The following is a 26,040-nucleotide window of genomic DNA, read 5'->3' as shown; positions in this document are numbered from 1 at the left end:
AGAAAAAGTCCTGAATAAGATTTGAGGGTGATGAGTTTTAGCAGAGGGAAACTTATTTCAGGCTAAATGGATCATAAGAAGGAGCAAGCCACACTAGGTACTCAACAAAAATCAGCTTCATGAATACTCTTATTAGCTAATTGCTAATGTTCCTTGTAAAAAGGACAGGTTCACCTTCTATGAAGATTCTTCTGGGGGTAAAAGCCATTGAAAGTAGCCCTTTTGGCACCCGACAGAACTTTCTGACTGAAGTCTTGTTGAATGTTACTGGTACTCTCTCCTTCCTTCCCTTCATTTTTCCAGATAAACCTGAGGTGTGTCTTTCTCTCTTTCCAGTGTATCAAATTCTGGGCCCAGACCAACACAAATGACACTTGTCCCTTTTGTCCAACTCTTAAATGACGGACCTGACTGGGGAGGAAGAAGAAGAGAAACTGATGTGAACAGGAAGCGCGGGTTCAAGATTTCTAAAACTCTATATTTATACAGTGACATATACTCATGCCTTGTACATTTTTATTATATAGGTAATATGTGTATAGAAAGTCTGTATTCAAATGTTCGTAAATGAAAGTATGTATATTATGCAGAAACAGTCTGTTCCCCCTCATCTTGCAATTCCTTTGGGGGATACAGATTATAGGGAAGATGGTTAGTCTGGCCTTGAAATTATGATATCGCTGCCCAGGGCTGTTTTCAAATACAATATAAAAACCATCTAGGAAGCTGCTGTTGCTCTACAGCTATCCTGCTTTGGTTTGGCTCAGCCTCTAGTCCATTTTCTTAAGGCTCATGTATGCAGATTTGAAGCCTGGTGCTCACCTGCTGTCCGACCAGATGCCTTGCTTACAGAAAGCCTCCAGAAGCCTCAGTATTGTTTTAGTCACTCCAAATGGATAAAATGAGACTGAGTGAGGAAAAAAAATGTAACCCTAATAGTTTGACTTTTCATTGAATATTTTACTGTGTTAACGCTCATTATTTATACATAAACATTAGGTTTACAGAATATTCTGTTTTACATCAGCAAAATTCACAGTCCAAGAATTACAACATAACCAGGTCCCATTTCCTCCGTGCCCCTACATGTTTCTGTCCACCCTTCTTCCTGGATAGAAATTAGCACAACCCACAGGTTTTTCCTAGGCCAAGCCATCCCTTGCTGCCACTGGCTTGGCTTCTAATCAAGCTCTGACAGGACAACATTGTGAAGTCCTCACCCCTTCCCATTCACTTCTGGTCTCCTAGTCTAGCTAACCCCCCTCCCCCCTGAAGGTTAAGGCAGTTGGTTCACAACCAAGTTGTTGGGTGACCTTGGGTGAGCTCCAGACAGGCACTGGGGTGAGGAGATGTCTGTGCAAAATTACTTGCAGAATGATCTTGGGATGCTAGGTTTTAATTTTTGAAGCAAAAAAGCTACATGTTTCCTGTCCTGGGAAAAATGGAGACCAAAGTGATATGAAGAAAGACGTTTGGATTTCAAGTTTATAAATCAGTTGTTCTGTGGATAGCTATACAGAACTAGATCATTTTTCCACCTCTGCTTATTGCACTTCTGGTTTTTAGGTTTGATACCTAGGAAAGCAGTGACTCTATTAGAGCTTTGAATCTTTTCCTATCCTTTTATCTTTGCTCCTACAGGAAATGGCTTCAGCTCCCTTCTCTTTTGGAATTAAACAAGTAAAAACTCAGTGTCAATTGAAAAAAAAATTGGCCCCAGAGAAAGGACATTATTATATTACCAGCAACTGAATGTTTTCCATTCTGGGACCTGGAAATGCTTATTGATACTATATCAGGGTGGCAAAGACTTTTTCTTTGCCCAACTAAATTCTCTCCTTTCTGTTTGTTACTATTTTCCTTTATTGTTCATCTGTGCCTGTGACTTCATAGATGAATTCTTGTTTTCTCTTGCCTTGCCTGCCCAGGTTTATTGACTAGTATCAGTTTAAGGAGCTGGATTTCCTCGGACCTCCTTGGCATCTTGTAGGATGATTGGAGTGGCCTGAGTACTCAACTCTTCAGAGGTCAGATGACCCACTTTCTTTGGTTAATGAAATATTACTGTCTACAGTTTGGTAGCTGTCATAAATAGGAAAGGTGGCATAAGGGAAGACCAGTTCCTTCGTTCTTTTCATTTGAAGGATTCATTTTTTTCTTATAATCTTAAGATTTTCTCTCCCTTCAACTTTGCAGTAGCAGCCTTGGGCCACTTGCAGTAATTTTCAGTATCCCTTGAAAATTTAGAAATTGGAAATGAGTGTAAAGAATATTGTTTCTTTTCCAAAAATCTTTGAAGCCAAAGGAGTAGAGAGAGAAAAAAGGAGGGAGTGAAGAGAGGGCTTAACTGCTTCCCAGTATAGTCCCTGAAAAGCCAACTCTAGCAGAGGGTAAGTGTTTTGGAGAGTTGTGCATGGGAGCTGGGGCCTCTGTTACTATTTTCTTTCTTGTTCATGATAATAAGAAAGCAATACTTAAGTTTTCGCCACCCCTGTTCTCCCTTCTCTCTCGGTCCGCTGGCCTGCAGTGGTAAAAGCCATGCAGACCAATGGGGAAGGCCCCAGATACAGTGAGTGGAGACGAGACAGTCATTTTTCGGGAGTAGAATTTAAAAATAGAGATGTATAATACATATTTTTACGAGCAAGAAGCTGTTGTCAAGATTTTTTTTTTTATATACTTAGAGTTCATAGTTTCAAGATAGAAAGGAAGTAACTATGAAAAGAAAATAAGTGCATGTTTTCTTTAAAAAAAAAAAAAAAAGACAATGGGACTTAGTAATGCAGGGGTTGAGTTTTATGCCCTGGAAAGGGCTGGGAAAAAGCCAGTCTTCCCCAACATGGATAGAAATTATAAAGCAGAATGTGTCATTTTCATTTCATGGTAGCAATTCTGGAAGTTTATTTACACAGTAAGTTCTGAGCTGGAAGTGGACAGTTTCCAGTCTTCCTGTCAGTCTTTGTAGTTATGGGGTGTTCCCAGTCAGCCAAAGCAGCACCAAGTGCAATGAGAATGAAGAGGACCCAGATAAAAAAACTGACTCAATATTTTTGTTTTATTGGTTTATGGCTTGTGGGCAGCTGGCTGAGGCCAGGAACTCCAGAGGCCCTTCTTGTATTTCCCTCTCCCCCATCAGGTAATTCTACACTTGGCAGGTCGCGTACCTGGAAACAGTGTGTTAACCAGATGGGAATAGGATGCGATGGGTATACCAGGAAAGTTTAGGTCTTCCCACTAACACTGGTATCATAGTCTACTGTGTTAGAACTGATAGGGAGATAATGAACTTAGTCCCCACTTCCTAGCCCAAGAACCAGCCTGGGTACCCACGTGCTATTAGGAGTGGAGAGTGGAGAGCAGGATAGAAGAAACAGATGGCCTCCATCAAGGGGTTTTTGTGATGAAGGAAATAAGGAAGCCCTGAGGCTGCCATCCTTTCTCTAGGCAGCCTTGATACTGAAGGCAATGACATTAGAGCCAGAAAGCCCTGCATTTCTGACACTCTTGATATAATACTAGTGCCACTGTATGATGCCTCTTAGTCAAACAAATGGAGGGGCCATTGGAGAGGGTGAGAAGGCAATGAAACCGCTGTGTTGTGTAAAGATCTTACCACTTCTTATAGATGAACAGGAAGAAATCCAGGCAGAGCTATAGGGCACCAGCCCTATAGCTGTTGAATTAATCTTTAGGATTCTCCTTTCAAAGATTAGGTAGGAGAGATCTCCTATCTATTCCTTTTAGCACCTCAGCTGCAAAGCTCCAGAGGAATAGGGATTTGGGGGAAGAAATGAACTTGTGATCAGGAAGACAGAGCCCAGCCCTGCTATCTTCCATTTGCTCTCCTGTAGGGCACCTGGAGCTTAGGGGGGTTGGGATATTTCAGCACTACCTATCGTGTGTAGAATAAAGGGTTCAGGTAGAGACAAGTAGAATTAATAAGGTAGATATTCATGTGTTAAGTAGAACTTCTTAGTGGGCACTTTTCATTTAAGAGAGCTAAAAAAGAGCTCTTTGGCTAGATAAGCCCTTCTTCCCATCTCACTTTTGGTCAGGCTGCAAGCACAGAAAAGAAAACATTGGGAAACGATACCCATCTTATGAGATGGGATTCTATCTTGGAGATGAGGTCTAAAACTGGGACTGGTGAGTGGTTGTGTTTCTGCCTTTCCTAGCTTTGATCCCAACTGTTCTCTGTCTTTGTATTCCCTCCCCTTCCCTTCTTTCCAGCCACCCCCACTTGTACAATTATTCAATCTAATTATTTTTTGTTTAAGAGGCAGTCTTTGCACCAATGTTAGGTGTGTTTATACAGTCCCTATCACTAAAGCAAATAGCAAACTGTGCATCTTCTCCTACTGACTTTGGCCAGCAGGGCAATAAGATTGGCCCTTTCTCTGCCAGGGTACCACAGGAACATACGCTGGGGTAACCTGGGTGTGATGCCAGTACTTCTGGGACTAAGAAAAGAGGAATACTTTGGGTTGGAGAATTTAAAGGGATGGTGGGTGAAGGTTCAGGGCTGAAGTTTCAAGCAGCAGAATTTCCCAACTTAAGTTTGAGGTGACCAAGAGTATTCCCACCACCAGAGTGCTTCTTTCCTCTCCTGCTCCTACAGGCATGATCCCTATGACCCACCTTGCCACTTTTCCTTCTTTTCTGTCGACGCAGAGGCATATGGTGGGTAGGTGAGGGTCCTGAGGTGCTCTGGCCACAGGTGCCATCTGTGTCTCCTACTTGTGACCAAAGTGAACCACCCATATGTGGTCCAGGGGAATCTCTATCTTCTGCCCATAGGCCTCCTCACTTGAGCAGGGAGATGTCATCAGCAAAGTCATCGTGCTGATGGCGCAGGCAGCGGAGGCAGCGCCACTGACACACCATGAGGCAGAGTGGCAGCATGAAGAGGGCGCAAATGGCAGCCATGACATAGGCTATGGTCATGAGGGTTGATTCATCTGTCTGTGGAATATTGTAGCCACAGTCTTCCATGTCCGGAGTGACAAAAGGGCCTTCCACCGCTGCCGTCCTGAACTCATCATGCACTGGGGAGAGGGCAGATGTGAATGGGTAACTCTCATTGTCATAGGGCAGGTTGGGTTTTACACAAAAAGAACTTCCTGATAGTGAGATCTTCAAATTAGCCCCTGCAGAGGCTGTGGAATCCCATTCCCTGGAGATATTTACGAGCTGCCTGGAAAGCCAGTACCAGGTGGAGGCCTAAAACCTCTCCTCCCAGGTCACTGGAAGCAGTGGCCCTTGTCTATATACCTATCTAGTAGGAATGATAGCTAAAAGTCAGTAGTTCTGGGGTGACCAAAAGCTAGCCCTTTGTGCACCTAGTAAACTTACTTTCCACTGCTGAAATCCAACTGCAAAACCCTGCCACCTTTCTGAAGTAGCATTCAACCTCACCATACGGCAGCTGACACAGTGACTATAGGCTCAGTCTGCTGCCCTTGCATCTAGAGCTTCCCAAGGTGCCTAGGCTGCTCTTGCCACTCAGGGTTTCCAGCAGAGGTTACCCGTCCAGGCAGGGGTCACCATGGCAAGCAGTACAAAAAAAGGACTGGCACTGACACTAGCTCTTGCACAGACTTTGGCTTGAGGCAACTGTTACTACCTCCCAAACTGATGGGGGCCCAGGTATCCTAGTTGCCGACAGGGAGAATACAGATAGACAGACCCCACACCCCCATCCCTGGCGCTCTCACCATGGCAAGCACTGACAGCAAAGCCAATTCGTTTTCGGGCCCGATCAAAGACAACGTAGAAGCCCTCCATGATAACAGCTCCCATGACAGTGCCTGTGGATGACTGTGAGATGGCGAACTTGTAACAGTCATCTTGGGACGTGGCCACATCTTCCACTGGCCGCAGGTATTGCTAGGGGTAAGCAGTCACAGGGTGAGAGTGTTTTCCTCACTCCATCCTTCACCCCATCTCACCTTCTGGGCATCTCTGCCCTCACTTAAGTAGCTTTTCCCTTTGCCATCCCTGAGGTCTGAGGGCTTGGGTTTTCCAAGACCCCTTTACCACTGGACACTCATCGATTTTGTCTTCCAAGTTCTGGGAAGCCATGTCTACTCACTGTCTCCCAATATGTATTTTGTCCTCTCTATGGGGTCCCATTGACTCAGGTTGGGGACGTACCTGTGGAAGGATGGTGATGCGGAAGGACTGGTTGGTGACCTCACCCATTAGGTAGAGCGAGATGACTGGGAAGATGTTCCAAGGGGTGGTGCCTGCTTGCCAGCACACCAGCTGCTCTCCCAGCCAAAAACCGTCTGGGAACTTCTCTGTCTGTGTTGACAAGAAAGGATAACTGTGAGGAAACAGGCTCTTCGCCATCTCCCCTCTCTCGTTTTCAGATAACATTGACTGGGCCCTCTATTTGCTTTTCCACTGAAATATCCAAGGTGGGAAAAGGTAAACTGCAATTGCAGGATTAGAGAAAGGGAGCGGGAGACTGAGGTCAAAAATTTGTATGGAGGGATTGTATGATGAGCACTTTGAGACCCATAAAGGAGAAAAGTTTTTAAGAGCTCTAAGTGGAAGGATCTGCGTGTAGGCATCTTGGCTCTTGCTGAGGAATGTGACTCTCACTGACTTCTCTGACACTGTGCCATCTCTTTTACCCCATCCGTAGTCCACTGACCGAGGAGGCTGCCTTGATGGACTTGACTGCAGCTTCAAACACTTTCTTGGGCAAACGAAGGTTGGTGGTGCCACTGTCCACAATGCTCTTGTCATAGTTGTACTAAGAGGGAGAAGAGAGGATTAGAAAAGTCAAAAGCTTTTCCAGGCTCTGGGCAGAGTTGGAGGTGTGAGTCTGATTGCTTGGGGTCCTGCCTAGGTTGGCATCCTGGCTTTGCCACTTGTAAGTGTACCTCCTTGGACAAGTTAACCTCTGTGCCTCAGTTTCTTCATCTCTAAAATGAGGATAAAAATAGTACCTACCTCAAAGGGTTCTTGTAAGGATTAAATTAACTTAACGCATTTAAAGCACTTAGAATCGTGCCCAGCAGATAGGAGGCACTCAGTAAGCGTTAACTGTTATTATGTTGGGTAGTTAGACATTCTCCAAATCTTGAAAATAAAATACCTTGTATAGTGCTTTTAACTTTTCATAGTACTTTTATATCTCTTCTAATCTAACATACATAAGAATCTAAGTAAGGAAGAACCAAATGGTTTAACTACCATTTATTGGGTACTGCCAAACATGGGATAAACACTTAGTACATTATCTCTGATATTTGCCACATCTTTGGGAAAGTTGATTTTACCTTTGTTTTGCAGATAAGGAAACTGAAACACAGAATAGTAAGTTGCCTAAGAGTATATAGCTAGTAAGTGGTGGAGCTAGATTCAGATCCAGGTCTTTCTGACTCCAAAGACAGGCTCTGCTACTACATCATACCACCCCACCTCTTGAATGACTGGTCCAAGGCCATGAAGCAAGGCAGCGACTAGAGTCCAGACATCAGAACTAGTTCCATGCTTTTTTCATCGCTAGACCCTAAGCCCTGTGGCTCTGCCAGTCTTAGCCCCAAACCTTAGGTCCTGCTGTGTGACAGTTAAGCTCCTGACTGTTCTAGGTTCAGCCCCAGCCCTTTCTGCAGGTCCCACTCCTCTGCCTCGGCCTCCCAACCACATAACCAGGGTCTTCCCTCACAATGTGTTGCCTACCTCCTTCCCTCCCCTGGGTCCCCCTCAGTTTTATTACCTCTTTGCAGTCCATTTTCAGATCTTGTCCATTGATCTCCACCCGCACAATGATCACCTCATAATACCACTCCCGCCGGATGGGTGTGTACCAGAGACTGCCTGTGTACAGCGAGTGGTCGATGCCCCCAATGATCTAGGGACAAAAAGAGGCAGGTACCCATGTCCCGGCACAGGAGGCAAGCAAGTCACCCAGAGACCAAGCAATAAGATCAGTAATTCCTTGGGGGTGGCAAGGTCTTCTACGGATTACCTTTTTTTTCATCTTCGTGCTTCTAATCAAGTCATGCCTCAAAGGGACTTATAGTTTCCTAAATGTGTTCGGGAGAAGAGACTTTCCAAGATTTTTTATTTGTTTCAGAATCACACAGCCCTAGATATAAAGTTATTTAAACCTAAACTGGCACAATAAATGTTGAATGAATGGTTGTTTCTATTGTAAGTTTTATTTCCTCTGCTTGTTGGAGAACCATTCACCGTTGTCCTAATTAATTAATAAATGGATTTAAACTCCTTACATCTCTGCCTTCTGACCATCAGACTGAATAATCTTAATTTGATAGGTCTTGTTTTCATTTCCTTTGAAATTTTCCTAATCAGTTCTGATCCTTCCCAAGCTTACCAGAGGTGCCTTGAATCCTTTTGGGAATAGTGCAAGGAAGAAAAGGTGGAAAAAGAAAAGTAGGGGTGGAGAATGTAAAGAGATTTCTCTTAGTTCCAAGTAGTGGAGCCGACTGTGGTATAACCTTGAGGAAGCAGGGCACATGGCAGCTGTCTCTCTCCCAGTGCCAGGACCTGCCCTCTCTGAAGACCCACTCACCATGCTCCCTCCAACCGAGGCCAGCACTTCAGACTGGTTGAGGGGGAAGCCAGCGCCACAGAGCTGCAGGGAGAAGAGGTTGGGAACGTGGGTCTGCTTCACCAGAGAGTCAAAGAAGGGCTCCAAGGAGTCATCGGGCTATGGCAGAAAGAGACAAGGAGTGAATCCTCACACACAGAGCCCTAATGGACAGAGGCCAGCTTCCTGCCTAAATTGGAAGGCAAAAGTGAAAACTTAGGGGATATTCCTTGGGAAAGACCATCTTGAGGTACTGAAATTTGGCAGAGAGGAGGTTAGCAAGAGACACTGACAGTGCAAACGAGAAAGTACTGATGAGCTCACAGATCCACAGAGCTTTGATCCCCATATGCCTAACCTGCTTCAGATTTATGGGGGCCTTTATTATTATTAAAGATCTTAAAGAGAAACCACAACCTATTCCTGTACCTATCACAGCTTCTCTCACTGGAGTTCTGTCCTCTATAGGGCTGAAATTCAGACTGCCATCCTATCCCCCTGTTAAGTAATCCTTTAAACTGACTTGTTTCCCTCTAGTCAGTTCCTTCCCCTTCTCCCTCCTAACTCCTTCCCTGTGTAGCATGCAGTTTGCAGTGTGCATAGTGTTTAGGGCCAGGCCCTGTTCCTCTCACCCTGGCAATCTCAGCATAGGCCAGCCCCAGGATGCCCTCCCAGTTGGAGCCATTGATGAAGAACTTGTCTGATTCAGTGATGGCAGCGATGTTGGCACGCACAGTGACGTTGGGGCCATGGGGGATGCTCACCAGGTCGGTGCCCAACTCCCCTTCCCACTTGCCCTGGGTGTAGGGCACATACACGCCCTTCCGGAGGTCCCGGTATGTGCTGGACCTGTGGGAAGGAGGCAGAGATCTGTGGATGCATAACCACAACTGATACAAGCAACCGGCATAAACCTACTCCCAAAGGCCACCTTATTTCAGGGGCATCCTGGAGTCTGCTTTCAGGCTGCTCAGCAGAACATCCCTAGACCCATCACCCAGAACAGAATGCAAAGTAGCCTTGCAAGTGGATGAGGGGAGCTATTGCTAGGGCTCACTCTCTTGTCTCCATAGCTCATATTCATAGGTCTTGAGCTCAGCTCTGCGAAGAACAAGCCTGGGCTTTGTGCATTGTGCCTGCTACTGCTGCAGGACAGCTAGTGGGCATCTCTGCCCCCCCCCACCCCCGCCCCACTCCATCAAACTCCCAGAGAAAAGGAGCCATTGACCCTCTTGCTGCCTTGGGACCCAGTGGTACAATCTGAGTGGTAGAGAAAGTGCCAGGCAGCATGAATGTAGAACCTCTACAGCAAGTTCTTCTAGAGAAGGGATTTGCACAAGCATCTCAGCAGAGCAGGTCAGCATTATACACCACTTCTATGACACATGCTCATCAGCGTGTGACACCCCCACCTGGGTTTGATCATATCACTAACCAGGGCTTGTGTGTGTGGTGAGGGGCAGTGATGGGACTGGGATGGGGACCTGGAATGAATGCCCTTTCATCAGTCCTGCCCACGTTCCCCTCCCTGACTGCCTCTTTTAGATAGGGACATTAAAGGAAAAGGGGCCAAAGAAGGCAGGAAATGGGGAAGGTGGGTTTTGCACCTGCCTAGAAGCCCAAGGATAGGATTTAACCCTCTACTCACAAGTTTTAACACAGAGAGATGTCTCAGACATTAGATATCCTCCCATCATGTCTTCCTCCTGCTTTTTTGCTAAGGGGGCTCCCAGATTATCCCTCACTGCTCTTTTACCTTAAAAACCCACTCCAACCCTCCCTTTCACCAATAAGCTGAATCCAATGGTGGCACTCTGGGTGGTACACAGAGAGGATATTTTAGTTTCAGTCCCTGATACTGGTCCAGGCAGTGGGGTTTATGAAGGGCCCTTCATGTCCTTGGACTGTGCGAAGCCACCTAGAGTGACCCCTGGTTGAGAACACAACAAAGGGAGCTATCACTGTGGCCTATTCAGCCAAGACTTAGCTGGCGTCAGAAAACAGGGCCACTGAGGGGGTATGGGATGAAGTCCTCTCACCTCCCCATTCAGGCAGAGGGAGTGAGCACCCCCCCCCCATCGCTCTGTGAGATAGAGGGCTCCTCTCCCTCCTTCTTTCCCCTCCCACAGGAGGCTGCCCTGTCTCAGTACTGAAGCACTTCCTGGCTGCCCCTCCACTCACCTTTCCCATGGTATACCTCCTCAAACCATGCCCTCTTTACCCTGTCTCTCCTGCTCACTGTTGCCTTTTTTCCCCTTCCCCTTCCCCAGAAGGAAGAAAGGATCTCAGAATCTAGTCTTCTTCCCTGCACCCCTCCCCTGACCCTTCTTGGCCCTGGATCCTTGGGAAAGGTACCTCCCCTGGGGCTCTCCCCAGGACTCACAGCTGCCGCTGGTAGTACCGATGCAAGAAAGGGTGGGGGGCAGCCCCCACTGCAAAGTTACTACTGCCCGTGTCCACCAGGATGTTGAGCTGTCGGAGAAAGGGGAGAGAAAAGATGTTATAGACAGGACTCGCCACCTTCATTGTCCCTCACCCCCCAGCCAGAGTCTCCCCTTGGAATGTCCCGGGTGAGCTTCCATGATGCAGGACTGGCCAGGCTGGCACCCAATAATAGTTCCACAGCCACAGACAGGACCTGGGGTCCTATGATGCTGTAGGGGCCAAGGGAACATTTCCGTGGCCATTCCCTTCATCCTCTGAAGGTTCGCTGAAAAATCAACTGACAAAAGGCAGATTAGTAGAAGAAAGGCAGGCATACAGATTTATTAACATGCATGGGAGTCATACAAACTGAAAATCAAAGAAATGACCAGATGGTTGAGGCTTTTATACCATCTTGAGGTTACAGAAAGATTAGGGGCTTGGACTATGGCAAAACAGGTTATAGGAGGGGGAGAAGAGGGGGCCTGGCTCGCATAGGTGGTCTTGTTATATAGATGAAACCTCACAAGTAGCAGCCCCCAGAGAGTTTAGATGGTAAATGTTTCTTTCAGGCCTTTACAGGTGTCAGAATTTCGGTTAATCTTTCCTAGTTGCAGACAAGGGACGGCCTCAGAAAACCTGGTGGCATCCATGCAGATTCTCTAGATGCAGATCTCCCCCACAAGAAACAGGGTTACTTCTGTCTGCAGGCCCTCTGAATAGCCATCTTAAAATATGTCAAAGAAGTATATTTTGGGGTGAAATATTTTAGTTTCCTTCAGTGCCCTCAACACAGCCTCAGAAATTTTGTGTCTGCTTCTGCCTGCAGAGTCATGACGTTTTGCTTGTCATCAGAGCCACGTTGTGTGTGTGTTCATCTCCGTTCCCACTGCTACCATCACGTCGGCCTTGCTCACTGTGTACCCGATTGAGTCTGTCTTCAGGGCCTCTCCCTTCCTTTTCTGGTTCTCCAAGGAAGCAGCCTGGCGCCTGCCCTTCTCGCTCAGAAAAGAGCTATTCTAGGAGCTGGCACTGGCGAGGGGCGCTGTGGGACCAGGATGGCACGTCAGTGCCCATGTGTGTGCTTCTGGCCCTGCCCGCCAGAACGTGGCTCCCTGGCAGGGCTCCCCCTCTGTCTCAGAGGTGACTTAGACCTATGAGTCCTACTGTCAGAAATCATGGGGAGCCAGGAGCCCCATAAGATGTCCTGGTGAAAGCCTATCTTGTCAGGGCCCTGGGTTTGGCTAAGTGAATAGGTGTTGTCTTGGTGCTCCTTGCTGTCCAGCTCCTCTGGCATCTCTTCTACCTTGTTCTTTCTTTCTTCCTCCTTTGATGGACTGACCCCTCCCTCAGTCAGACCAGAGCCATTTTTTTAATATCTACTATAGCCTCACAGCCAAACAGAGAGGAAAGGCCCCTGTCCACAGAAAAATGGTAATCTGTCAATTGAATCTCCTCTCTTGCTGACTTTCCATGTCTATCACCTCAGCTTCTGCCCTGACCTCAGGGGCTTTCATTTCTGTATCTTCTCTCCTCAGTACAGTGAAGTCAGCTGACCTTGGTTTTGGTGCAGGCTCTGGCCTTGTCACCTTGAGCAGGTCACTGTGCTTCTCTGGGCTTCAGTTTCGTCCTGTCTGCCAGATCCTCCCCGTCCCCTTCCTTCTCAGTGGTGCCTCTGTGGCTGTGGGACCGTGCCCTGCCCCCGTGCCTGCTCAGGCTTCCTGGCCTCCCTCACGTCCCCAAAGACTCCCAACCCCTGCCTCCTCCCTGCTCCCCAGCCCCGACTCCTGGCCCCGTTCCCATTTCCCTCCCTGCGCCCCCTTCCCCTGCGTGTCCCCTCAGGCTCTCTCCCTGGTCTCTGGGCAGCCACCAGCTCCAGATGCTGTGCTTTCAGAGAAAATCAATAGAGCCAGGAGGCTCAGCGGTTCAGATTTCAGTCAACCAGGTTAATGATTTAAAAGGCTCCTTCACTCACCCCTTCCCCAGGACCCCTCCCCCACCTCCCACCTCCCAGGACTCAGCTCCCAGCACTGGGGTCGGACTGCCATTTACAGGGCTCCCTGCTATCACTGGACCCACGGGAGGCTGCAAGGTGGGGACTACCTGGTGGGCTCTAGGCAAATATGGCCACTTCTTTTACACCAGAATGGAGCTTAGATCTGGGGGCTCCTGCTGTCCCGGCCCCTCCCTGCCTCCCCACTGCTCTCCTCGCCCGCCGGGCGGAAGGGCGGTCTCTGCAGGCTACTCCCTCCCCAGCCAGGAGGCTCTGGGCACTCTCGTTGCCGTTCCAGTCCCAGCCTTTCCCCCTTCCACCTCAAAGGGGGCCGAGCCCAGGAAGGAACCACCCCCTCCGTTCCCAACCCCCTCACCCACCTCCACGCCAGGATTTCAGGCCCCCACTGCTCTCTGCCTCCCCTCTGCACGGTCCCCCACAAAATAGGAGACCGCAGTAAACAGCTGAGATTCCCTCCTGAGCGCACGACCTTTGCGGTGTGATCCTGCCCCTAAGAGGAGCAGTTCCAATCCAAGCCCCCTGGGCAGCCCCCACCCTCAGCCTTCTCTTCCCCCTTCAGCTGAGTCCTTTTACAAGGCAGGGGCCCGAGGCAAAAGGGAGCCATCGCAGTCGTTCTGAGACCGGGGAGTTGGGGGTGGCGGGAGGAAGCGCTGCGTGCCGCCAGCCGCAGCCGCAACTCTCGGTTCACAGAACGGGGCCAGCCGGGGGCCGCCCTCCCCTCCCACATCCAACCCTGCCACCCGCCTGCGGCGCCCCAGCCAATCCTCGCTGCTGTCCCGCCCCCGGCTCAGCAGGAGCGAGCGGCCACCCGGGCTAGGACGCCGACTCCCTCCTCCCTCGTCAGGCACCCTGCTCTAGTAATCATCCCTTTTCCTTCGGGTAGATCCAACCACCCTACCCTGCCCCCAACACCACCAAATCTGGAGTCTTCCTATTGACATTTACAAATGCTTGAGTCTCTTCATTAAAATACAAAAAACTTCCTAAATCTCACATCCACCTCCAGCTACCCACCCCCTCCTCTCCCTTCACAACCCAAGCTCTCAGCTAAGCTGTCTCCGTTTCTTCACCTCCCACTCATTCCTCAATCCATTCTAAAACTGGGTTTCGCCTCTCTCCCCTCCACTATAAAACAGCCCTTACTACGGTTACCCGTGATTTCACGTCACCAAATACAAAAGATATTTTCAAATCACTCCTCATCTTCCCTGATTTCTCAGGTCACATCTGTCTCCTTTGTAGGCGCCCTCCTCTCATACTACTCTCTCCCTGAGCCACCTCACCTAGATCCTGTAGATCCGGGGACTCCTAAGGTTCTACCTCTGGCCCTTTCCTCCCTGTTGAGCTCCCCACACACATACCTAACTGCCTCAAAGATACCTCAAATTCAGGATGTCCAAAGCTGACCTGATGTGGTCCTACCCCTCTGGGCGTCTTCCAGTTTTCCCTGTGTTAATGGATGGCATCACTGTCCATCTGTTCTATAAATCAGCAACATCAGAGACATCTTAACACCAGCTGCTTCTTCACATCTCTACCTAGTGCATCAACAAGTCTTGTCCAATTAAACTCCTTAAAAGTCTCTTGAATGTATTCAATTCTTGCCACTTCCTGTGCCACCCCTAGGCCAACCTATCATGGCACCTTGGAATATCACCATAGCTTCCCAGCTGCGCTTGGCACATCCACCCTTGCCCTCTCCAGTCTGTTTGCTGCACTGCAGCTGGAGTGATCCTTCCAAAGTGCGAATTTGTCCAATTTACCCTGCCAATGGTTTTTCCCTTAGCTGTTAAAATAATAACTTTATTAAAAACTTTGGGCTGGTGTAGTGGCTCACACCTATAATTCCAGCATTTTGAGAGGCCAAGATGGGAGGATTGCTTGAGCCCGAAAGTTCAAGACCAGCCTGAGCAACATAGCAAGATACTGTCTCTATAAAAAATTTTTTGGCTGGGCACAGTGGCTCACGCCTGTAATCCTAGCACTCTGGGAGGCTGAGGCAGGAGGATTGCTTGAGGTCAGGAGCTGAAAACCAGCCTGAGCAAGATCAAGACCCTGTCTCTACTAAATATACAAAAAAAAAAAAAGATTAGCCAGGCATGGTGGTGATCGGCTGTAGTCCCAGCTACTGGGGAAGCTGAGGCAGGAGGATCGCTTGAGCCCAGGAGTTTGATGTTGCAATGAGCTATGACTGCAGCACTGCACTCTAGCCTGGGCAACAAAGTGAGACCGTGTCTCAAAAAAGAAAACCGAAAACCACAAAACAAACAATTTTGTTTAAAGCTTTAACATTTCCTACAGGGCCCTCATGGTCTGCACTGCCTACATATCCAGTCTGTTTGTCCCATAGTCCTCCAAGCTCTCTACCCACCAGCACACTGGCCTCATCTCAGTTCCCCACACCAGCCATGGTCCCTCCCCTAAAGGCTGTTGCAAAGGCTGTTCCCTGGGCCTGGACCATCCTCCTTTCCACTTGCATTTTTATCTATTCATCCTTCAGCCTGAGAGCAAAGGTATTTCCTCAGGGAGAGAGACCAGGTCATGTTTTCTCATTCAAATGCTTCCATAGGGCAAGGCTGATGGCTCACACCTGTAGTCCCAGCTACTAGGGAGACTGAGCCAGGAGGACGACGTAAGCCCCAAAATTTGAGGTTGCTGCACTCTAGCCTGGGTGAGAGAGCAAGGTCCAGTCTCAAAAAAAAAAAAAAAAATCTTTCATAGAAGTTGTCATTCTGTAATTTCACATTAAATCTCATTTCCACTTTTATCTAACTTAAAAAAAATTCCCCACAGTGTCCGTAGTAGGTATCACAGTGCCTGGCAATAATATTTCTTGCATGAATGAATGAATGAATGGCTAAAGGAAAGAAAAGGATAAAGAACTAATCTACCCTGTTTTTGGCATGGCATGTGAGAGGGAGGGATGCCTCAATGGCTCCCCAGCAATGGGTGTTTTAGATTCTGGGTGCGGCTCTAGCTCAGACCTGCCTTCCTCTCACCTGGCCCCCTGGCTTGACACAGGAGGCATGTGTTCAGGCCTCCAGAGCCATCTTACTTCTCTGTCCCCTGGGGTCAGGCAGACCCAGGAGTCAGATGCCCTGATGCTGTAGCCTGGGGTTAAGGCTAGGTCAGTGCCAATCACTTAACAAACAAAATGTGCCCCTGGGGGCCTCAGAGGGAAGGCAGCTTCAGAAGTGCTAACAAGCCCCACAGGGAAAGGCACACCTGCCCAGGATTCACTCTGCATGCTCCCCTAGAGTTCCCAGCAGTAGGTCTTGGGTGATAGATAGGTATGGAGCTGGCAAGTCTTCCTCTTTGTTCCCCAAATCCCACCTGTCTTGGCCCTAGCTCTCACCAACAGGCTGGGATGGCTCAGATTCTTCCAGATGAAAAGAGCCTCCAGGAGGCATCTGTCCATTGGCCTGGAGAGATGGGGACCGCTTCCAATTCTGAACCATCTCTAGTGATGAAGAATCCACAACCTTTCTTGGTAGCCTATCCCAGGGTCTTACCACCTTTGCAGGCTGCTGGAGTAGGGGCTCTAACTCCAATTCCTCCTACTAAAGAGAAATTTATTTCCTTCTGTGTAGGCCTCAGAGTTAATGAGGGGAGAGCTCTTTTTTTTTTCCTTTTTGAAAATTTTCTTATTTAAAAAAATATAAATATATATTATTTGATGTAATATAAATTTTTTTTTCTCCTAAGTGAAGTATCTCAAGAGGGAGAGCTCTTATATTCTTGTATAATAAGACTTTCAGCTAGAGATGCAGAAGCCCTTCTTCCATTTTTCAAAGGAGGAAACTGAGCCCTAGAGTGGATAAGCTACTTGACCATCCTCCACAACAAGCCACAAAGCCAGGACAAGAGCCCATTGGTTCTGACCAACCCTCACTGTGGTCTTTCATCTCCTTGACCCTCCTGTCTCTCCCATTTGGAGAGGAAGTATGTGGTAGAACCACACTCCCCCTCACCCCAATCCATGCCCTTGCATGACCCCCTCTGACATTCACTGTGGGCTTAGCAATGTGACTTGCTTTGGCCCGTGGGACATCAGCAAATGATGCAAGGAGAGGCTTGATAAATGTGTGCTCACTGGGGACTGCCTCCTTGGAAGGCTGTCCCGACATTCTGTGTGAAGCAGCTCAGTCTTGCCTCCTTGAGGGCGAAAGACTTCTGAGCCAGAGGCCCAGCGGGCCTGGATGAGTCCAGTCCCCAGCTGACCCACCCCTGAATGTGGCCACGAGTGAGCCCAGGTGAGACCTGTAAAAGAACCACAAGCCAACCCACAGAATCCTGAAAAATAAAATGACCGTTGTTGTAAGCCACTAAATTTGGGAGTAGTTTGCTACAAGTTTGTTACCAGTAGTTTGTTACCAGATAACTGACACAAACTGTCTGAATGAAATCCTGGAATCCTCGACCTTGGGGAAACCTGAGCAATCACAGGTCAACCCCAGTGAACACCTCTTGCCACTTTCCCCCTTCCTCACCATGCTGCTTGTGAAGTTTCCCAAAAGCACCACGATCCCTCACCTGTGCACCTTTAGAATGCTGCTTCCTTTGTCTGAAACGTTCTCTCCCTGCTTTGTCTAACTTCTGTTCAGTGTTCACACTTGTGAACATCCTTTCTTCCAAAGGTCATGTCCTGATGCCCCAGCCAAGGTTAGGCTCCTCCTCTTGCAGGTCCCCAATAGCACCTGTGCCGCTTTGTCTCCAACTCACCAGACTTTTAATCATTTATTGAATGTCTGTCTGTCCCACAGACTATGAGCTCCACAAGGGTAAGGAGCACATTCGTATCCTTATTACCTAATTATTACCTAGCCTTGAGTAGGTGCTCCAGAATCATTTTTTTTTTTTAACTGACAGTAATTGCCTCATTTCCTGCAGTTAGTTGCCGTGACCCTACAGACTCCTGCTCTTCTCAGCCCCAGGGTCCTTGCAGGGATGCTTTTCAACCTGGGACTGTGCACGGCCAGTGAGCACAGTGACTGTGACAGGGCACACCCGCCATACCCTCGCACATCGACTGAATATCCACCCAGGGTCCTTTGGTTCTTAGAGCAGTTATAGTGATTCCAGGGCTCCTTGGTCTCAGAGGCTTCTGAGTCAGCTTCATCTGCTTTCCTAAGTGGATATTTCCAGACCTGAGCTTACCCAACACTCAGCGAAGGGGGCAAAGAAAGACAGGAGGAGCTTAAAGTCAGCAGCTGGGAGTGACTTATGGCCAACAGAGCATATAGCTCCTACCTCAAACTGAGTGCAGTGACTGGGGCCTGTCCAGCTTCCTCCCACCTGAATAAATCCGCTGACCCTGTGCAAATAGACCCCTTTTCCCAGATAGATCCTCTGCCTTCCACTTCACTGTCCAGGCAGCAGCTGGCAATCGGTACCTGGATGCAGGCAGGCTCCTTGGCACTACTTACCCCACTTTGGGCTAGTTTTTAAAGGAATCCCAAAGTGGTTGGTTCACCCCAAACCTTATCTAGTGCATCCTTCCCCCTTTGGATGGGATGCTCCATTTCTCCCCAGCCTCTAACCCAGCTCAACTAATACTTATCAGTGCTTCCTATTCAAATAAGATGATGGGAATGGTCCCAAAATTTACATCTGTGGTTTTCAAACATTTTTTAAGCAGCAGAACTCTTTTCCCATTGTATGCAGGATCTCAGTGTACCAGAGAGAAAAGGGCAGAGGTGTTTTGTTTGAAGGAGAGGTTTGATTTTCTCTAATTCCCCTCACCATGCTGGCTCTTGAGCCACTCTTTAGCACCTACAGCCTCTGTGAATCCCACCTGGAAACCCCTGCTCTACAAGGCATCACAGCAGCTATTTGACACCTGCTTTTCGTTGTCAGACAGTAAGTCCTTCCTGTTGTCTAACCTTGTCCCACCCACAGGTTACAGTGGCTTTAATCTTCTCTTGCTCTGTCCTCAGTTGAAAACGAAGCTGACCTCTGGCATAAGCCCAATCTTCCCCCATGGCACCAGGGTCATGCTTAGCACATAGGCTTGTCTGTGCGAGCCCTTGGGAGATGCTAGGCCCACTCCTTGTGCAGAATCTCCACAGGCACTGGAAAGGAATAAGCGGTTGGATTCACCGACCCTGAAAGGCCAAGCAAGGAGACGTCCAGCCTAGACACAGTGGGGTAACAGTGGGCAGCAGAGAGGGCAGCCACAGGGTGACAGCAGTTCAGGAGATCTGGTGAAGAGGATTGGCTAGTATGGGAGAAGATGGAGCTCAGCCAGTTTGCTCTGTGGCCTTGTGGGAGTCTGTGAGAATCTCCCTAGGACTACTGACTCCTCAATCTCCTCGGAGGACGTGCCACTCCCCTCTTAGGGACCACCTGGCGACAGTACCTGAGTACATCTTCAGGTACTGTGGCATCAGTGAATGCTTTCCAGCCCTCTGGGCCCATCCTGCCAGGGTAATCTCAGGGCAGCTCTAGAACCAGCAAATGGCCTGGCTCCTTCCTAGGACTTCACTGCCCAGGCACCCAAGAGACGGCTCCCAGTAGAGAGAGAGGTTAGCTGCCAGGTATGGGGGCTTCCCTGGGAGATGTTTCTCTTTCTGCATTTTCAACCAGAATTTCCTGCTTAGCTCTTTATCGGAGAAGCCCAAGAAGGGTCCCCAAGCTTCTACCTGAGTGAGGAGGCACAGTCTTTCTCAACGTCCCCCAACCCGCTGACCCAAAGCTCAACTTTTCCCTGCCAAGCTGGGGAGGCAGAGGAAGAGAGCTGTGGGAAATGCCAGCATGAGGGCTCTGGCCAGGGCCCGTGTGCAACCTGGAAGCCCAACCCAGGAAAGCCACTTGTGGTCACAGGGACTGGGCAGGTAACTTATGGAGCTAGGGTCTTACCTGCTTTGTCTAATTTGGAGGGTGGTTCTTTGAGTTCAACGGTTTTCGACCTTTTTGTTATGAAAACTCCTTAAAAAATGAAATATAACCCAGAAGTCCACTGTACAGACACAATAAAAGCAGAGTTATTCTGGTCAGGCGATTTGGGCAGAGGGGACTTGGCCATAGGAGGGGTGGGAGGCCCAGAGCCCTGCCTGCCCCTCTCTCTCCCTCAACCTTCTCCCTCACCACTGAGCCCCCTTTACAGAACCCTGCAAGGCATGGTTTAAAAACTATAATGGGAGAAAGAGAAGAGACAAAATAAAACCACTTAGCCCTTCTTGGTCTCTGAGACTCTAAACCCTCATGGGTTTCTACTTCTCTGATCATTTTCTCTTGCTCCCTTGTGTACACACCCACGATGCCTTCCTTAATGGTTTTCCTCTTTTTCTCTCCCCATTCTCTCAAAGAGCAAGTCTGTTTGCTAATTTGGCTTCCACCCTAGTCCACCTTTCCAGGACGAGCTTCTCTCCTGGTTTCCAGATCCCCATTGTCAGCTGCTTGCTGGATACATCCACAAGGATGGTCCACTGGCATCTCAAAGTCAACCCACGTGTCCAAGACTGTAGAACACAGGGAAGAACTCAGTACTTGGACTTGGACTCCAGAAACCTTTATTTGAAGCCCAGCTGTTCTCCATAGCTGAGTAATTTGGGGCAACACACTAAATCTCTCTGGACGTCGGTTTCCTCATGCCCCAAAATGGGCATGCTAATACCTATTCCTTGTAATTAAAACAGAATGATAAATGTGGAACTTTGGTAAACTATATTATGCTTCAAAAGCTTGCTCCTTTTGCTGTGTTCCCTGACACAAAGTCAGAGCAGGAAGTCATTTTCTCCTCTTACCCCATACATCTCATCGGGGCAGAGAACAACCGCTTGAGGGACATGTGATGCTGATTCCTCCTTTCTACCCTCACTGCCACCACGCTCTTTCGGGCCCTTGTATCCTAATTGAGAACCTTGTCTCGTGCTCTAGACTCTCCAAGGCATTCTGTGCACTGAAGTTGTTCTTCTGGAACCAACATTAGACTATACCATCCTCTTCTCTTATACCTACAAGGACTCCTTACTACTTGCAGAATAAAACCCAAACTTCACTCAGCCTCACAGCATCCCTACCCTAACTTCTAACTTCTCACCATAGTTCATGCTTCTCTTCCTGAAGCATTCCTCCCACCACTCTCCAGATAGCAAAGCTTTCTCATCTCTTAGGGCCATATTCAAATACTTCCTTTTCCAGCAAGACTTCCCTAATACCTTGTCAGAAATAGCTGCTTCTCTCTGTGTACGTCCAAGACCCACTATTCTACTATTTGTACCAAATGCATTTGGTCTTGTATGAAATTTAGGTGTTTTTATGTCTGTGTCTCACACCAGATGGTGAGCTCTCCAAGGGCTAAGGCTATGACATTATTTTCCTTTTCTGCACGCAATAGTTGCTCAATAAAAATTTGTTAAACTGAATTGACTATCACCAAATTTCACTCCTAACAATCACATTATTATCCTGTGTTTGGTCAGTGATGCTCATACTATCATAATGAGATGACATCCTTTAAGTGAAAAGAATAAAAATACTTTAAGTGCTCCAGTTCTGCATTTACAACTGCCCATCAACAGTTCTGTTTAGATGTGTTGCAGCTTAGATATTCATTCACTCAACGTGTTTTAGGTGCATGTTCTGAGCTTGGCACTGTCATAGATATTAGAACACAAAGATAAATAAAAGACACTGTAAAATGAATAAATAAATAATTTAAAAGACATTGTCTTTAAGTGCTTGAAGTTTTATGAAGGAAACAAACACAAAAACAGTTAAATCATGAAAAGTAAGTGTAGTAAGGGACATATCACCAGGTGTTAGGGGAGAATGGGAGAGGGATGTTCATGCTAAACTTTCTTCTTCTCTTCTAAGACAAATGGCATAGTAGGAAGAACAGGGTGAGATGAGGTCTCAGCTCACTGGGCTGCCACCTGGCTAATTGTTTAACCTTTCAGACCTCATTTCTTCTGCTAGAAGTTGTGAATGATAAAGACCTTTTATATATATTGCTGTGAAGAATAAAATGATATATGTAGAATGTATAAAAGAAATTTTATATATACTGCAATAATGGATACAAGTATATATTTGTATACCAGCACTACTGAACCATCTCCCCTGCCAACTTTCCTATTCCCACAAATAGTTTTGTTATCCTCTAATTCACCCCAGATCAGAATCTCAAAATAATCTTTGATGCCTGCTCCCTTCTCACCAAGTCCTGTCCACCTGCCTTGGACCCAAGCCATCTGCTGTGGAATGTTCCTTGCATCCTGCTCCTCCCTTCTCTTTCCATCCCATCACGGCCTCATGCCTCCTTGTCATAGCGCCTCACACCTGGACTGTTGGGACAGAGCCTCCTGCTGCCTGTGTCTCTCAGTTCCATCCTTTCTGAAATTCAGATGTCTCTTTCTAAAAGATTGCTTTCTTTCTATCATTCCCCTGCACAAATAAATTCAATTTTCCCCTTATATCTGAAGACCAAATTCCAAACCTTATAGCTTGACATTTCAACTATTGGCAATTTGGCTCTATCTTATTTACCCAAACTTATCTGGTCTCAGCATAAACCTGTAATATTAACTGGACTGGCTTTCTCCTGTCTTCTGAGCAAACACGCTTAAGCCCCAACACACATAACTCATTCCACGTTCATTGTGGCCTCTCCTGGTCTAAATTGGTCGGGGTTGGGGGCGGGGGACAGGAGCAGACATGGACATACAGGTAAGGTGCAATTATAGTACAGTGGGATTGGTGCTGCTTTCCCCCTGGAAGGGCCTTCCACACCTGTCCACCCTTCCAGACCACACTCAGGGCACATGTCCCTAGCAAAGCCTTCCCTGATTAATTTATCACCTTCTGAACACCTGTAGCACTCACTCTTTGTACTCCTATAGTTTTAGTGCTTCTCAAACTTGAGACAAAAACTGCTGGGCCCTATCCCCAGAGATTATGACTCAGGAGGTCCAGGGTGGGGCCAAAGAATTTACATTTGGACATCACCTTGAGTATCACTCTATGGGTGACCTTGTGCCAGTCACTTCCATTCTTTCACTTCTACTCTAGCTTTTTATGGGCAGAAAAACTTGTCTTCTGTATGGATCAGCCCCCAAGCCCCAGCAATTAATCGCCTAACACAGAGAAAGTGCTCCCCAAATTTAACTTTTCCTTGTTCATAGTATTCTGCCATCCAAGTTCTCATTTTGTGCTTACACCAGCCCCACCAGGTAGGGAGAAAGGGCATCCTTCTCACAGACTGCTGGGGAGAGAATCAAAGTCACCACAGAGCAGAGACTGGCTGCCATAGGCTCAGTTAGAAGCCATCGTGCAAGCAACAGAGTTGCTCTAACTGTGGACTCCCTGGCACTGGCTCCTTGGGCTGGTGTTGAACTTCAAGCCCACTTTCCTCTTCTCCTAGAAAGGAGGGGAAAGGCAATGACATTTACTGACCCTCTGCAAAGTGCTGGGCTGGGGGATGTACACATTATTTCAGGGCATTAGGGAAGTACAGTAACTGGTCCTCTAGTTTTATTCATGTAAAATGCAGAGGTCCGGGACACCCAAGTTTTTATGCCTCATTGCATAGCACAAATGAGGCAGAACAGGTGACAAGCAGAAAGTGACTTCAAATTTGTTGGAAGTCAATTTTGTGTCCAGCTGCATTGTTCTCGGTGAAAGCACCTATAACAATGAATCCTCACAATTTAATTCCCATTTAATCCTCACAATTACCTTGCAAAGAAGATCTAGTTTCACTCATTTTAAAGACAAGGCAATAGACTCAGAGAGGTTATGTAATTTGCCCAAGGCCACACAGCTGGGAAAAGGAAAAGCTGTGGGTAGTAGAGCTGGTCTGACTGACCCCAAAGCCCTTGTTGGTTCCGCAGCCCCATTCCTGCCATAGGATCTGTGCAGTTTGCACAGCACATTAGTAGCAGAAACAGAAGGCCCCAGGTCTCTGCATTCCCCTCTGCTCCCTGACAGTACCTCACATTCTGTTTGCTCAAGCTGCTCAGGGCCTGGATTCTGGCTCTATCCTGGCCTTTACACATCAATTGGAGACTACTTCTGGGGAAGTTATGGTGCACAGGAAAGAGAAAGTAGAGAGACCAGGGCCCTGGATTAGCCAAGAGGTAGGCCTAGATAGCATGGACCTAGGAAGACTGCCTTCTGTCAGGTAATTGCGAGGTGGAGGTTTGTGTTTCTCCCAGATCCAGCAGTCTGGGAAGTTCAGGAAGCGTGGCTGTCCCCTCCACCCACCCCAAACACACTCCCACCTTCACAGCCCTCCCAAGGACAGGCTTCCCAGACACAGATCCGGAGGTGGCTCACAGAGATGTGCAGGATCAGATTCAAGGTGACACACACCAGCACATACAGGAGCACACTGCCGCCCGTGCCCAGACTCCCCCACAGAGGAGGCAGATGCACACAGAGGTCGGCCACAGCACCCCACATGGAGGGCTGCTCACACTCCCACAGCTACGCACAGAGGTGCTGAGGGCACACTTCCACCCACCACCTTGGAGGTACCTTGGAGACTGCCAGGAAGGATGGGGAGAGTGGGCAGCATTTTCGCCATCACTGCCAGGCCTCCCCTCTCCCCCACCAAGGAAGGAGTCCCATTCTTGGATGGGAGCTCTGGCTCCTCTCCTAGGATTTGTCCTTTCCCAGCGCTGGGTTCAGTTCTCCTATGGCCTGGGGAGGCCTGAGGTGGGGGAGGGCCTGGGGTGCAGAAAGCAAAGGGGGCAGGGAGGAAGAGGAAGGACGGACTAGGGGAAGGCAGGAGGCAGACCAGCCTTCTGGGCTGAATGGAGGTCAGGGGGGCCTTGGCAATCTCACTTTGCTGCCCCTGTGGCAGCCCAAGACAGTGGGAGAAAGGGGCTGATCTAACTGGTACCAGGATCAAGGTGCTGGGAACAACAGTCAGAGGACAGAGGAGGGGAGAGGGCTGGGTGGCCAACCTCCAGAGTGCTGGAATTTGGGAGACTCAGGCTTGGCCATTGCCAGAGGGGTTGACACCTGTTACAGTGCCCCTATGGCAGACCCTTCCCCCAGCTTAGGCTCCCCAGCTGAAGTTTCTCTTGCCTCAAATCTTTCCTGAGGGGGTACATGTGTCAGATTAGGAGTGAGGGGAGGAGAGGTAGCCAAGGGGGCTTGGGAAGGCTGTGAGGAGGAGGGAGGAGGGGAAAGGGGAGTGTCTGGGATGACTTATGACCCAGAGGACTAGTTTGGGAGGAAGGGTTAGGGTCCCTCCAGCTGCCCCCACCGGCCCATTTTAGCAGGGAGCCAGCATGCTGCGTTCCCATCCCCGTCTCCCCTCTGCTCATGCAGGAAGGAGGGCGCGGGCTGGCCTGACCACCTTACCGTCTGTGGGGGGCTGCCCACGGTCATCTCCACGTAGTAGCCCTGACCCGACTTGCCCCTCAGGTTGTCCACCATTTCCACAAAGCTGCCCCTCCGGCCGGGCTCCTCGGGCTCCTCGTCCGTCTCCCGGGGCAGCCGCAGCCCCAGGGGGGCTGCCCCCAGGCCGCTGCGCAGGGGCAGCCGGATGCCGTGCGGGGTGCCGTGGGCAGGCAGCACTCCCGAGCCCATCCACAGCAGGAGCCAGGGCAGGGCTTGGGCCATGGTGGGCCCTGGCCTTCGGGCCCTCTGGGCTTGCACTGGCCCACGTCCGTCCCTGTTGCCGGCCCCCAAGTCTAGGTGGTGGTGGTGGCCTCTCAGGGGAGGGAGCTGGGAGGCATCAGGACTCCAGAGCCTGCAGGCCCCTCAGCCAGCCCCCGGGTCCCGGCCGGTGGAGAGCGGGCAGGAGCAATCCGCAGGGCACGAGAGAAGGGGAGAGACTGGGATCTGGAGCCCGCTACATCTGGACGGTGGCGGCCAGCTTCAGCAGCGGGCTCGGCCCCTCGGGGGGCTGGGAGGGGCGGGCATGGCAGGTCGCCGTGGCTGCTTTCCCGGTCCTCCTGGCGGGCTCGGCGGCGTGGGAAGGGGCAGGGGCTCCGGCTCCTGCGGCTGCGCTGCTGGCTGCTCAGGCCACCATAATCCAGCTCCCAGCTCCCAGGCGGGCAGGGGAGGCGGAAAGACTTGTGGC

At 49.1% G+C, this 26,040-nt stretch overlaps 2 protein-coding genes and 1 pseudogene across 5 annotated transcripts in view; 1 reads left to right on the top strand and 2 right to left on the bottom strand.

Moving 5' to 3' along the window:
• Positions 1–956, top strand: part of RNF214 (ring finger protein 214) — a 45,630-nt gene extending 44,674 nt beyond the window's left edge. For all 3 annotated transcript variants that reach the window (XM_045556401.1, XM_045556400.1, XM_045556402.1), the window contains exon 15: positions 337–956. In XM_045556401.1, coding sequence (XP_045412357.1) covers positions 337–402 — 66 coding nt within the window. In that variant the 3' untranslated portion in view covers positions 403–956. The remainder of the gene's footprint in view (positions 1–336) is intronic.
• Positions 940–4,724, bottom strand: LOC123641975 (annotated as a pseudogene). Its single transcript, XR_006736380.1, has 4 exons — positions 4,639–4,724; positions 4,364–4,460; positions 3,165–3,515; positions 940–1,965 (listed from the first exon to the last, which is right to left on the bottom strand). The product of XR_006736380.1 is annotated as an uncharacterized LOC123641975 (transcript).
• BACE1 (beta-secretase 1) lies at positions 940–26,040 on the bottom strand. Its single transcript, XM_045556403.1, has 9 exons — positions 25,317–26,040; positions 10,950–11,038; positions 9,199–9,415; positions 8,549–8,686; positions 7,730–7,864; positions 6,659–6,760; positions 6,154–6,303; positions 5,715–5,886; positions 940–5,045 (listed from the first exon to the last, which is right to left on the bottom strand). The coding sequence occupies exons 1-9, from the start codon at positions 25,575–25,577 to the stop codon at positions 4,804–4,806; spliced, it is 1,506 nt and encodes a 501-aa protein (XP_045412359.1). The 5' UTR covers positions 25,578–26,040; the 3' UTR covers positions 940–4,803.

The sequence above is a fragment of the Lemur catta genome, chromosome 7 (assembly GCF_020740605.2).
Source record: "Lemur catta isolate mLemCat1 chromosome 7, mLemCat1.pri, whole genome shotgun sequence".
NCBI classification, from domain to species: Eukaryota; Metazoa; Chordata; class Mammalia; order Primates; family Lemuridae; genus Lemur; species Lemur catta.
Note: the sequence above shows the minus strand (reverse complement) of the source record. Positions and strands in the feature narration are given on the sequence as shown.